The 12,153-nt window shown below is 41.5% G+C and overlaps 1 protein-coding gene across 11 annotated transcripts in view; it reads left to right on the top strand.

Moving 5' to 3' along the window:
- Positions 1-12,153, top strand: part of NFIB (nuclear factor I B) — a 265,788-nt gene that overhangs the window by 202,476 nt on the left and 51,159 nt on the right. For all 11 annotated transcript variants that reach the window (XM_066617107.1, XM_066617102.1, XM_066617101.1 and 8 more), the window contains exons 7-8: positions 6,056-6,184; positions 9,840-10,018. In XM_066617107.1, the coding sequence (XP_066473204.1) occupies positions 6,056-6,184; positions 9,840-10,018 (308 nt within the window). The remainder of the gene's footprint in view (positions 1-6,055; positions 6,185-9,839; positions 10,019-12,153) is intronic.

The raw sequence follows: 12,153 nt of genomic DNA, 5'->3' as shown, positions 1-12,153 counted from the left end.
ATTGATCAAAATAGTTGCCTTGGGCTGACTTGAACAGATATACATCTGGAGCACCATTTGTGCAAGCTGCCGTTGAGCAGGCTACATACGCTATGCTTCACGGCAACTCTTTTTCCCTGCCTTTGTAGATGGAATTACCTTGTTGGGAGATGAGTTGATCTAACATTTTTTTTTCAATTTGCATAAGCCTTTATCTCTTTGATGTGCTAGTGCTTTAAAATTTATAACATAACACAGTCCAGACATGCATATTCTTTACCTTTATAGTATTATGCAAGAATAGCTTTTAGAGCAGCACTGTTAAGCTTTTAATCTAGCAATACTCAGTTTTAATTTTTTTCCTCTCCGTTCTGTTCAGGGACATGTTTAGATACTATTAACTATTTTACTATACTATTCATTTCTAACAGTTTGGTTAGGGATTTGGGCACTTAATTTCTATGTAAGTACATTAGAATTATTATTTTTTTAAATGAAGCACAAGCAGGCCTCACTGATAAGAATGCTGTTTCATTCTCTAGTCTCCAGAAATGCTAATTGACTTACACGTTTTAACGCGTTTGTAAGCATCCTATTTTATATTTTCTTTTAATCACTTGTTATTATCAGTACTGAGCCTAAATTTGTAGATGACTGAAATACCTTTTTACTGGCCAGTTAAAAATGTAACAAATGTTCATAGTACGTAGATTGCTGGCAAAAATGCATATGTTGCATTAGAGAAAACAGAGTACTCCAGTGTCACCGCCAACTTGCTTTTAACTAAAGCCCACAACTCTTCAAAGTTAGTCCCACACTCTTATTTATCTTAATGAGGCCTATTATCTTGATCAAGGAGGGACCAATAGCGATCTCTCTGTAAGCTATACAAACCGTTTTTGTTCTGGTTTTGCTGTACACTGTGTCTGTTATTCCACTGTGAATAGAATATAAATACTCCATGATGATGTCAGTGCAAACTAGGGACACCAGAGAAATCATTAGAATTATTTCACAATACTAAGAACATTGGACGCTGCTGTGAGTGATTCAGCCATCTGGTCGTTGTTGCTACAAGTTCTGCATATGTTATTGATCCCATCAAATTCTATATTTCGCTGTGGTGTATTGGACACCTTGCATTTTTTTCTTAAAATACATATCCCCTATGTTGAGTGATACATGCTGTCTGTACTAGCACGGAAAAAGGGTTTATGACTGCCACTGGCATGTCCCTTCATTTACAGGTATCATCACACACAGTGTATGCTACGTAGCTGTTTTGACTACTTAGTGACTTAAAGTTTTGAAAACCACCAGTTCAGCAACAACAGTGACACAACCTTCTCCCGATTCTACTCACACCCGTCTCAAGTTAATGTAACATAAGGAATGCCATTGGGTGGGAGTAAATACAGGAAGCTCTGATTATATTTCACTTCACTTCAAGCAACTAAAATAGTTTTTCTGTTTAAAAAGAACCATTCTGTTTAAATAGGTGACATTCACAAGCTACATTCAATCTTCCGTGCATTCTAGAAATTCAGTGTGCAGAGATTTGAGAAACTGCTGTGGAGTAGTAACAGTTGAAGCACAAACTGTGGAGACTTCCAAGATGTCATTTGTTTAATGTACTTCTGTGCAAGATTCCACTCCCTATTTTTCTCATTGTTCTTATTAGGAACAAAATTCATTCCTTTGTATGCTTGGTTTCTTTCATAGAACTATGCATATGGTGTGATAATAATAGTTGTGCCCCTGAATGATCCTTAGCAAAGTATTTATTAATTCAGTCAGTGTTTATCGGATTAAAATGCCGAGATCAATTTAAAAACAAGAATTACCTTTATGTTTCACCCACTATCTGTGGCAGGCTTCTTCAGAAGCCAACATAGCCCACTGAAAAATATCTCACTTCCCTGACCAGCTCTGGGCTCCCAAGCTTTATATCCCTTGATCAGGTATTATGTTATTAATTACATTTTTATTCCATCTTTCATCCAAGGAGCTCAAACTGATGTACAAGGTCCTTCATTCACTTGTTATACTCTGTGAGGTAGATTAGATCGTGAGAGAATGATTGGCCCAAGTTTACCTGAATATTCATAGCTGAGTGATAATTGGAACCCAGGTTTCCCTGCTTCAGTAAATTAAGTTTACTCTTAGCCTTATGACTGCAACTGATGTTTGTCAGATTGCAAAAGATAGGTGCTTAGTGGTGTCTAGGGCCTCCCAAAAGCAACACTGGTACAAGCCCACACCCTGCTAAGCCATTCCCACATCCTCTCTTAGCTGCAATCACCAAAGACTTCCTCGACCTCAGTGGCTCCCAACCTGGGGTTTGTGTACCCCCAAGAAATACTTGCCCAGACCTTTTGGGTACTTGAAAAAGAATTGAATAGTGGTGGAAAAAGACAGGTCTGTATTAGAATGCCTTGTGGAGCTGGCAAGGCAGGCAGGCAGGAAGGAAGCTAGCTGGCTGTGAAAGCCCCAGCAACTGCTAGTTTCTGGTCTTCAATTCATGTATTATCAGATATGGATCAGTAGTTGAAAACATATAAATTTGAAATAACAGGCAGCTATGTTAATTACAAACATTTTGATAGTATGAGGGATACAATTCATGGAAACGGGCAGCCAACGGGTACACGGGGGAAAAAAATGTTGAGAACCACTACCCTACCTTCTTATCTTCTGCCATGAAGCCCCTTTTATCAACCTTGACAGCTAAATGAAACTCCCCATAGTCAGAGGCAGTATACCTCTGAAAAGAGCAAATCCTTTTCATGCTTTTGCTGGGTCATCCTGCACTGGTGTACTTGGTCCAGAGCTTCAGCTCCCAACTGTCATCTTGAGGGACAGAGGAGCTACAGAAAAATAAATGTGTTTTGACTTTTACCTTTGCGTTGCCCTCCAGGTGCCAGTTCAGCATGCTGTACACCCTATCTAAAAGAGCCGCCTCTACTTTCAGCACACTTTTTTTCTTTCCACACACTTTTTGCACTATTAAGACAACTCATCCATGAACAGTCACAGTACCAGCAGCAGATGTTTGTTTAATTTTGTCAGGGTTTTTTGTTTTTTTTTTTTAATATTGGCTTACATAATATTGGCTTTCTCTTTTGTGCTAGAGGGAAATGGGTGCGATAATCTAATTAAACAAAGGGCTGTAATAAAAATAAAGGAGCTGGTACCATTTGCATCTCCAGTGGAAACAGGAGTACAGCTTATTGCATATAGATTTCAATGAAATATTTCAGTGAATTGTATTCTGTGCAATGAATTGTATTGTTGCCCACCAGGTATTTCAGGACTACCTACATCTCAAAGCTGTTGTGAGTAATTAACGGCAAGAAGCAATTCCATCAAGGCCTTCCAGCAATATAAGAGTCTCCTAAGTCTATTGGGAAACTTCCATTGCCTCCAGGAATCCTGGGAGTTATACTTTCATTCCCTGCCCCCCCCCCCAGTCCACTGAGTTGGGAGAAATGGAAAATTATACTTCTCTGGATTCTCAATAGAAATTGATGCCTTAAGAACTGCACTGCTGTGAGATTTCCCCAGTGCAATTTTTCCCTATCACAAGATTAAATTTGGAAAAGGGGAGGTCTAGCATTGAATCAAGTCTATTACAAGCTAGACCCAAACTTGGCAAGAGCTCAGCTTGTAAGAGGCTGCAATGGGTGGGGGAGCCCTGTGTTCACCATTTGGTATTATCACTACATACAGCTGGAACAGTCATATAATTGATACTGTTTCTTGGCATCCTGCCCTTCTCTTTGCCCAGTCAGACTGGGCTTAGGTTTATGTACAGCGTAGTCTGCATTAGGGTTATATATCCTGTCCTCCTCTCTTGGGACTGCCTGTATACTGGCAGAGAAAGGTGATTAATACTGGTTGGGGCTTCCCCACTCTGAGGACTTAGAGTGGTGAATGCATTCAACATAATGACTTAATTTTTCAAGGTATATTAATGCCTTGGCACACACACTTTGAGATTTACTGCATTCTGTATTGGCTTTCTGCTCTTTCCATCTTTTGGCCTTACCCCTTATGTATCTAGCTTTGTATACTCTTCCCAATTCTACCTGCCTCTATTATGTATTTATCTGAAGACCCAGACAAAATTTTGTTCTGTCATTTTTGTAATATGTTCATGTAAAGATATACAAGGTTTTTTTTAAGATATGAATGCTGGACAGAATCATTCATGTCAATATCTTGAACCATACAGGGAGCTTTCAGATTTGTCAGGTGGAAAAAAAATTATCTTCATGAAAATGTCAAGTTAGGTAGTACATCTTCTGCTGGTTGTAACCTGCCAATAAGTGTAATAGAAAAGCAAACTAGTGGAGATGGTGCATTTTTAAACATTTGTATTCCACCTTTCTTATATGAACATAGGCGTGCCCCCTTATCTGCGAGGATTCCATTCCAGAACCCCCTTCGGACAGCTGAAACTGTGGATACAGGCAAATACTGGAGGGTTTCTCCAGGCCTCCTAATGCTTTATAAGGCATTAAAAATGTCACTTCCAGTTTGTCTGTGTAACTGGCAAACTGTGTAACTGAAGTCACGTATTTTCAGCCCCATATCTCAGTCTGAGCCTGGCCATCCACGGCCTCTGCTGAGCTCAGAAGCCCTCCAGAGGCAAGGGGAGAGGAGCTGTCCTTGCCTCCAGAGGGGGCACGTGTGGGGGGCGCAGGGCAATCCATGAATACAGGATCCATGGGTATGGGGCCCTTCCTATATAATCAAGATGGTTGCAGTTCTAAAAACAATAAAATAAGGCATTAATCGGGATGTTTGAAAATGGTGTTATTTATTTTACTCAGAAGTAAGCTTATTCAGTTTAGTATTGTGTTTAGTTCTGTTTTAATCCTAACTTACCGGAAACAAACACCTTCTAGGCATTAAATGTTTGATACATGCTTTACAGTGCAATTCCATACATGTTTACTGAGACGTAAGACTCGATTAAATGGAACATCCTTCCAGGTAAATGTGAATAGGATTGTAGCCATATTTTTCACACAGACACTGTACCATCTCAATTTCATATGGTAGAATGTTTTGCTTGAAAACACCTCAATGTGGAAAATTTGTAACTGTGGTAACTTATGAGAGAAAAAAGCTGGTTTTCAAGACTGCTATCCAACACTGAAGTTTTTTGTGAGGCATAGACTTTGCATACCTCTCCCTACCAGAACAAACTAGATCAGTGAAGAAGACTTGGCTCCATATTTTACTGATATCTGAGGTTTGCTTGTTTGGGACAAGATGGTTGCAGTGCTCACACTCAAATTCTGAAACTTCCTTTCCAGGGATGCCCAGTTTACATCTTGCAAGTTGGCTTTCCTCCACTTGGTTAAAATGTTTGTTTGTTTGATTGTTGACCTACCTGTTGGCTCAGTGGCGGGCCTGGAAGGAGGACAGGGGGACAAATGTCCCAAGCGCTGAGTCCTTGCAGTGGTCCAGGCCACGTGGAAAGTGTTCTGAGGCTTCCAATGCGATCTTAAGCAGTACTTCCGGTTTCCTGGAGTACTGTTTAAGAATGCAGGGAAGCTTCAGAACTCTTTCTCAGTTTTTCCTGGTATTGTGCAAGGCTCCATAGCACTTGGTAAGCGGCATCATGGGTCTTTTCCCCAGGGGATGGCAAGACGCAGATCCGTTACTGTGTTGGCTGAATTTTTGAAGTCTCTGATGCTGTTTTGCTCCTGAGTTGTCTCTTTTTAATTGATTTTTCTCTTTTGTTGGATTTTTCTTATCTGCTCTTTTGTTAGTTTTTACTCTTTTGGGCTGTAATCTAAAGAAATACAGTACACAAAAGCCTTGTAGATGGATCACTAACTACAAGAAAGCTGAGGTAATACCTTCCATGCCTGTCTGGTATGAAAAAAACCAGTTATTTTTCCTGCTGTCCATTTAAGTGAAACATGCGCCCATTTTGGAAGCAATTAGCATTGTAATATATACAGTATAAGGAACTGACTGAGGGATCCTAAAGGAGGATAAATAGTATTGTAATGTGTGATCTCTGGGCTAACGTAGCTCTTATGTGGTATTGCCATTGCAGATATGTCTTCTCCTACAATGAAGAAACCTGAAAAGCCTTTGTTTAGCACTACATCTCCCCAGGATTCTTCATCAAGATTGACCACTTTCCAGCATCACCATCCAGGGATCCCAGGAGTTGCACACAGTGGTGAGGATACAAGAAGGAGGGGAAAAGCCTCCAGCATCTAGCTAATCTCTTCCATTACCTCAGTAATGCAGAAGCAATTATTTCAGCCATTATTTATCTGTTTAAGCCATTTCTGCTCAACGTTGCATATATGCAACAGGGATCAAATGTGTACACCTGTGAGCTGGGCAGAAATAGATTAATGCCAAATTTAACATTTGGCAATAAGATGGACTAAGAATGATATGGAATACCCTTAAAGAAAGAGACTGAGAGCTGTTGTGTGCCTCAGTTAGAGTAAATCTTTCAGATTAGCTCCCCCTCTCAAAAAAAATAAAAATCTGCTCTAACATTTTTTCCCATTAAATATATCTGTTCTGAATTTGGCACATAATATTCTCATATTCATCACTCAGCCAAGTTACAACACAATCCTGTACATGCCTCCTCAGAAGTAAGCTCCACAGGGTTTGGTGGGACTTTCTTCTAGGTAAGTATGTGTTGGATTGCATCCTTATGGCCCAATCTTATTCTTGTGGTGGTCTTGTGTACCGCAAGGTCTGTCAGTGTTGCAGGCCCTCTGCCAGTCTGCAGAGTGCTGCTACCAGCTTAAAGCCCAGAAGGCCACACACCAGCAGCAGCACTGTCCATCAGTGGGATTCTGCTAGTGGGTGGCCTGAAAGTGCAGCAGGATGGAGGGCAGATCATGGAAGCATTTGCATCCACTATATTCAAAACCCCCATCCTGGCCCAGACATGACCTCTGCCCTGGCATAGATCTGAGGAGTCTCATAGGGAAGCAGGCAATGGCCGGAGAGGGAAGTAAACATTTTTTTTACTTACCTCTCCCAACTGGCCTGGTACTCTGCTGGCGCACAGGATACAGTGGCCACTGCACCATCAGTTCCGCATCCTGTACGCCAGATTGGAATAGAATTGAATTATTAATCCTATCGGTTAAAAAAAACAAGTAATTCATCTCAAATATATTCTAATCAAATATATTCTATCCTTTTCTCAATATAGGAATACCTTAGCTATTAAACCTCATCCATTCTATATTGGCATGAACGTTATAAGACTCCTCTGAATTACATGCAGGATATTGGTAAAATTATTAAAATGCATAGTATTGTCCAAATAAACGATACAGTAATGGAACTTTTGAACCCCAATCCTATCCTTTCCTCTCTCCCCACTGGGGCAACTACACCAAAAAGGAATGTGTTGTATCCAGTAAGGGGGGCAGATTGGGAGGCTTCCGAAGGCAACGAGGAATCATTTCCCCCTGCCTCTCTGTTAAGGTTCCTGCTCTATAGTGGGTCTCCTTGAACCCGCACCAGCTCTGTAGCTAGCACAAGTCTGTGAAGAGAAAGTGGACAGAAAGGCTTGCAAAAGAAGGGATAGGATCCAGTGCACACCATTGCTGCTGGATCCGCCCCTTTCTGCAGCCTTCCCATCCCCATTCCCCTTCCCTGCCTAGTTTTCCCTCCCCTGCCCACCCTCTGCCCCCACAGCTGCTTTACCTTTTCCAGAGGGCAGAGCAGGGGCTGTCAGCAGAGGCGTAGTGCTGCTGCCTCTCACGGCAGTGCGCAGAAAATGGAGCTTGGAATTTTGTTCTGTTGTCGTATATTCTTCTGCACGACAGCCCAGTTCACGATAGGATTGGGCTGTTGGGTTATGAATTTTAGATGTGTATTGATAACTTCTTAAATTTAATCTTTCCTTTGCAAACAGTTCTTCCATCATTGAGCCATGGAGTACATTCCATAAGTACAATATAGTTAGACAGCCCCACTGGATCAGGCCATAGGCCCATCTAGTCCAGCTTCCTGTATCTCACAGCAGCCCACCAAATGCCCCAGGGAGCACACCAGATAGCAAGAGACCTGCATCCAGTTTTATTTCACTCACTCCTCTCCTTCACTTATTTAAGCAATTTCTGCCCAACATTTGCATATACACAGCAGGGATCAAATGTGTAGTCGTGTGGGCTGGGCAGAAATGTGTTAAAGCAAAACTTGGGAACAAATTTCATGTTTCTCGTAATGTATAGATTTGCTCTCAGTACCATCCCCACACTTTTCAATGTGATATTAGAATTTGTATAGTAAGAGATTTTATAGTGGCCCTAGCAATGAAGCCTCTAGCATTTGCTGTTACAAGAAATATTCCCTAATATTGTCTCTATGGAGGGACGTTGTCAGCAATGGACTATTTGCAGTAGTCTAGTCTCGTAAAGGTAAAATAAAAGGTAAGATTATCTGAGAAATTCTTGCAGACCTTCACACAGGAGGAAGGAGCTATTTGGGCAAGGTAGGATACTGTGGACTAGAAAGTTTGATAAGAAATTTCATAGGGAAGCTCAGGAAGTCCAAAGGTATACTGACTGAAGAAAAGGGGTCGAGCAAGCAGTGCTTTGAGAAAAGGGAACTCGAGGAAAGGCTAGAGGTATAGGAGGCTCAGGAACCTGAGAAAGGGGAGGAAAGTGGCACTTCAGGAAAGGCAGAGCTAGTGAAAGAAAGGGACTGCATAAAATCAGTGGTTCCCAAACATACCATGCTCATGGCACCCCTGCACCCTCTTCTTCCCAGCTCAGCTGGGCACTGCCATCTTGGATCTCTCTCATCACAGATTAGAAAGGGGGGGAGTCCTGGTGTGCACATGTAGCCCATAAGTTTACAGGTTTGTAGGATTTAAAGCTTTATTTTAAACTCATTTTAGAATTTTGTTTAGTTGATTAGAAACTAGCAAGCACCACTGAGTGATAGGCATGTTAGATTATGTTATACCTCTCTTCTCATGCAAATAAAACCCTTCTCCCCCACTTCCTGCTTATAAGTTGTTTTTCTCTTTACAATGCAAAAAAAAGTTTCTCCCTTATATAAGTGAAATGCGATTAATATGTATTGTAATAACACAATTTCTACGCCTGGTGTAACAACTCTGCAGATGCGGGACATTCTGTACATTCCTTTCATTGCTAAAGACTTTACAGTGTTTTTAGACATTACATATGATCTCTCGATAGAGAAGTTTATGGGGAAACAAGAGAATACAAAGAAAAATTATGTACTGAATGTGATACCCTTTTTGTTCACTCAAGATATTGCCATTGGGCAAGATATTTTCCCAGGCCCCAAAGTTGAACATTCATTAGCATTTTCACAATGGGCAGCTAATTATTCATGGTGTTATTGCTTAGTAATTATTCCCTACCCTCCTCCCACACGTTAGCCAGGGTGTAGCGCAAGGCATTGTGGAATCATTTGCTGACTCTTAGGACTCTGACTTTGTTCCCTTTCATGTAAGATTGCTCTGAATTTTTAAATGGTTCGTCTGCTTAATTACTTTGCCTGAGTTTGAGGTCAGACAACAACTAAAATATGTTTTCTGAAGGGTAATAATTCCTGTATTTAAAAGCAGGTTTAAATCAAGTATGCAAAGTTGAATAAACTAGCTATTTGTGCACTTGGAGAATAACTACAGTCTTTGTCCCATGGGGTGTTGTGGGAATGAGAGTCTGGTGATTAAAAGATGCTGCAGATTGAACTGGGCAGAAGGGAAAGGAATTCATTCCAATTTTTGTGTGTGTGATATGGATATTCTTGCTATATGAAGAGCTTTGCCAGAATGACATATCCTAAATAATGTTCATTTTATCTTTCTCCTCTAGTCATCTCAACTAGAACTCCACCTCCACCTTCACCATTGCCATTTCCACCACAAGCTATTCTCCCTCCTGCTCCATCTAGCTACTTTTCTCATCCAACAATCCGATATCCTCCTCACCTGAATCCTCAGGATACTCTGAAGAATTATTCTTATGACCCGTCCAGTCCACAAACCAGCCAGGTACTGTAATACCTAAAAATATGTGAGTAATCCTAGGAGGAATATTGTTAGAGATGATTGCACTTCTTCTGAATAAGCTATCTTGCAATGGGCTCAGCTTCTTTTAAAAGTGAACTGTTTACTTGTATTCATATTCCCATATTTGCTGTCAATCATTATATAATTATAGTTGGATTGGATGTGCAATGGCATAATCCTTGCCTTCTTTTTTATGCACACAGCTCTTTCTGAGCTCTGAATACTGAAGGAAGCTGTGGCTGTGACCCAGTCAAACTAGTACTGTGAGCACAACCAGGGCTTTCCCATTGTCATGTGGAGAGTGGTTTGTATTCATGTATTTCTGTCTTCTGTAGCTGAGAATGAGAGCTAGTTGTACATGCAGTTTTCTGGATGGTAGCCCATGAATGGTAATCTTTCTTATTTTGTGTTTAAGTCAGCCATTTATGGCAGTTACTGTGGGTGAAACATAGGGATGAAGTGTTTCCTTCAAGGAGAAGTAAAGAATGTGCCTAATGTAAACACACACACACACACAAAGAGCATGCAAGCCTATTTATATACTAACTATTTAGATAAAATCCTCTCAAGCTGCAAACTGCTTTCAGTATTTTGCATATATTTGGCAAATCTTTGAATTAGTGTCAAAAAGTGAGAGAATACTGTTGAGCATTTCACAAAACTGGAAAACGAACTTTATGGTTTTGTCAACAACAGTTGCACAAATTGTGTGGCAGTTCAAGCAAGCTTCCATTGTGGTCATTAATATAATCTTTAGCAGAGAAGTTATTTGTAAAGGACCTTTATACAATACATATGTGTGTTTCGGGATAGTATCAACACATTTTTGAATATCTAGTCAAACTATGAAATATTTGCAGTATGTGTCTACAGTAATCTTCATCACAAAATTTGATTTCTGATTTTGCTGTTGTTTTTTCAGTGCTCATGTCAAGCTCCATTGTTGATATCTGTAGTATTTTAGGATAATTCCAAGCAGATATTTTTCATGCATAAATTAGATGAGAACGACGGTAAAGCACATTGGATATATTTAACTTCCTCTTTTCTTTATACATAATCCATAATCACTTTAAGGTTTACCTCGGAAGGGAGTTGCACAAAACTAGGGCTACCACTGAGAGCACTCTTTTCCTAATGAATTACAATCTAATTTCTCTCAGTGGTGGGTGGAATCTATCATGGAACCTCATCGCTAGAGCTTAAGAGCCCAATCCTGAGTTCCGCGGCATGGCTCCGTGCTGCGAACCTAAGTTGCAAACGTGCCGTAAGGCACATTTGCAGGGCTCACCACCGGGCTCCCGCCGGAGCTAGCCCAGTGCCAGCTGGTGCTGGGCTAGCACCTGGTGTTCACCTGGGTTCTGCAGCTCCGCGATCTCCTGGACTGCCGGGCAGCGGAACGGGAGGCGGGGGCGTGGCTGGGGCGAGGGGGAGGCATGGGGAGGCATGTCAGGGGGAGGGGGAGAGGCAGATCTGCGGAGCTGAGCTCCGCAGGATCCAAGGTGCTAGTGCAGGGCTGCTCACCCTACACGAGCGCATTTACTTTAGCGCCGACCATTTGGTCGCTGCTAAATTGAGTAGCCCCATTGCGGGGCTCCTTACCTTACTTGGGGGAAGGGGAAGAATGTCCCCTTCTCCCAAGGAGCCTCCCGCAGTAGCGCAGGATCCAGCAGGAGCCCTTTGTGGAGCCGCTGGGTCCGGGAGCTCTGGGCAGCTCAGGATTGGGCTGCCCATCTCAGAAATTTTATATAGATAGTTGTTCCATCAAATATTCTAGACTCAGGCTATTTATTGCTTTAAATTTAAAATAGGACCTTGCATTTGGCTGTAAAAGTAAGGACCCAAACCTATCTAACTTTCCAGCACTAATGCAGACTTGCCAACAAGGTGTACGCTGAATCCTGCGGTGGAGAGCAGGTATGGAGGCCTCTTCAAGGTAAGGGAACATTTGTTCCCTTCCCTTGGGGCTGCATTATGGCTGCATCTGTGCTGGAAAGTTGGATAGGATTTATGACCAAAGCCAATTGATCTTACAGATTTGCCGTAATCTGAACCAGTTGACCATGTCATTAATGCACCGTATTATAGAGTAACTGAGATGAAAAGCTAGTGGGGTA

Source organism: Tiliqua scincoides, chromosome 2, assembly GCF_035046505.1.
Source record: "Tiliqua scincoides isolate rTilSci1 chromosome 2, rTilSci1.hap2, whole genome shotgun sequence".
Taxonomy (NCBI): Eukaryota; Metazoa; Chordata; class Lepidosauria; order Squamata; family Scincidae; genus Tiliqua; species Tiliqua scincoides.
The sequence above is the reverse complement of the archived record's forward strand: the minus strand, read 5'-3'. Positions and strand labels throughout refer to the sequence as shown.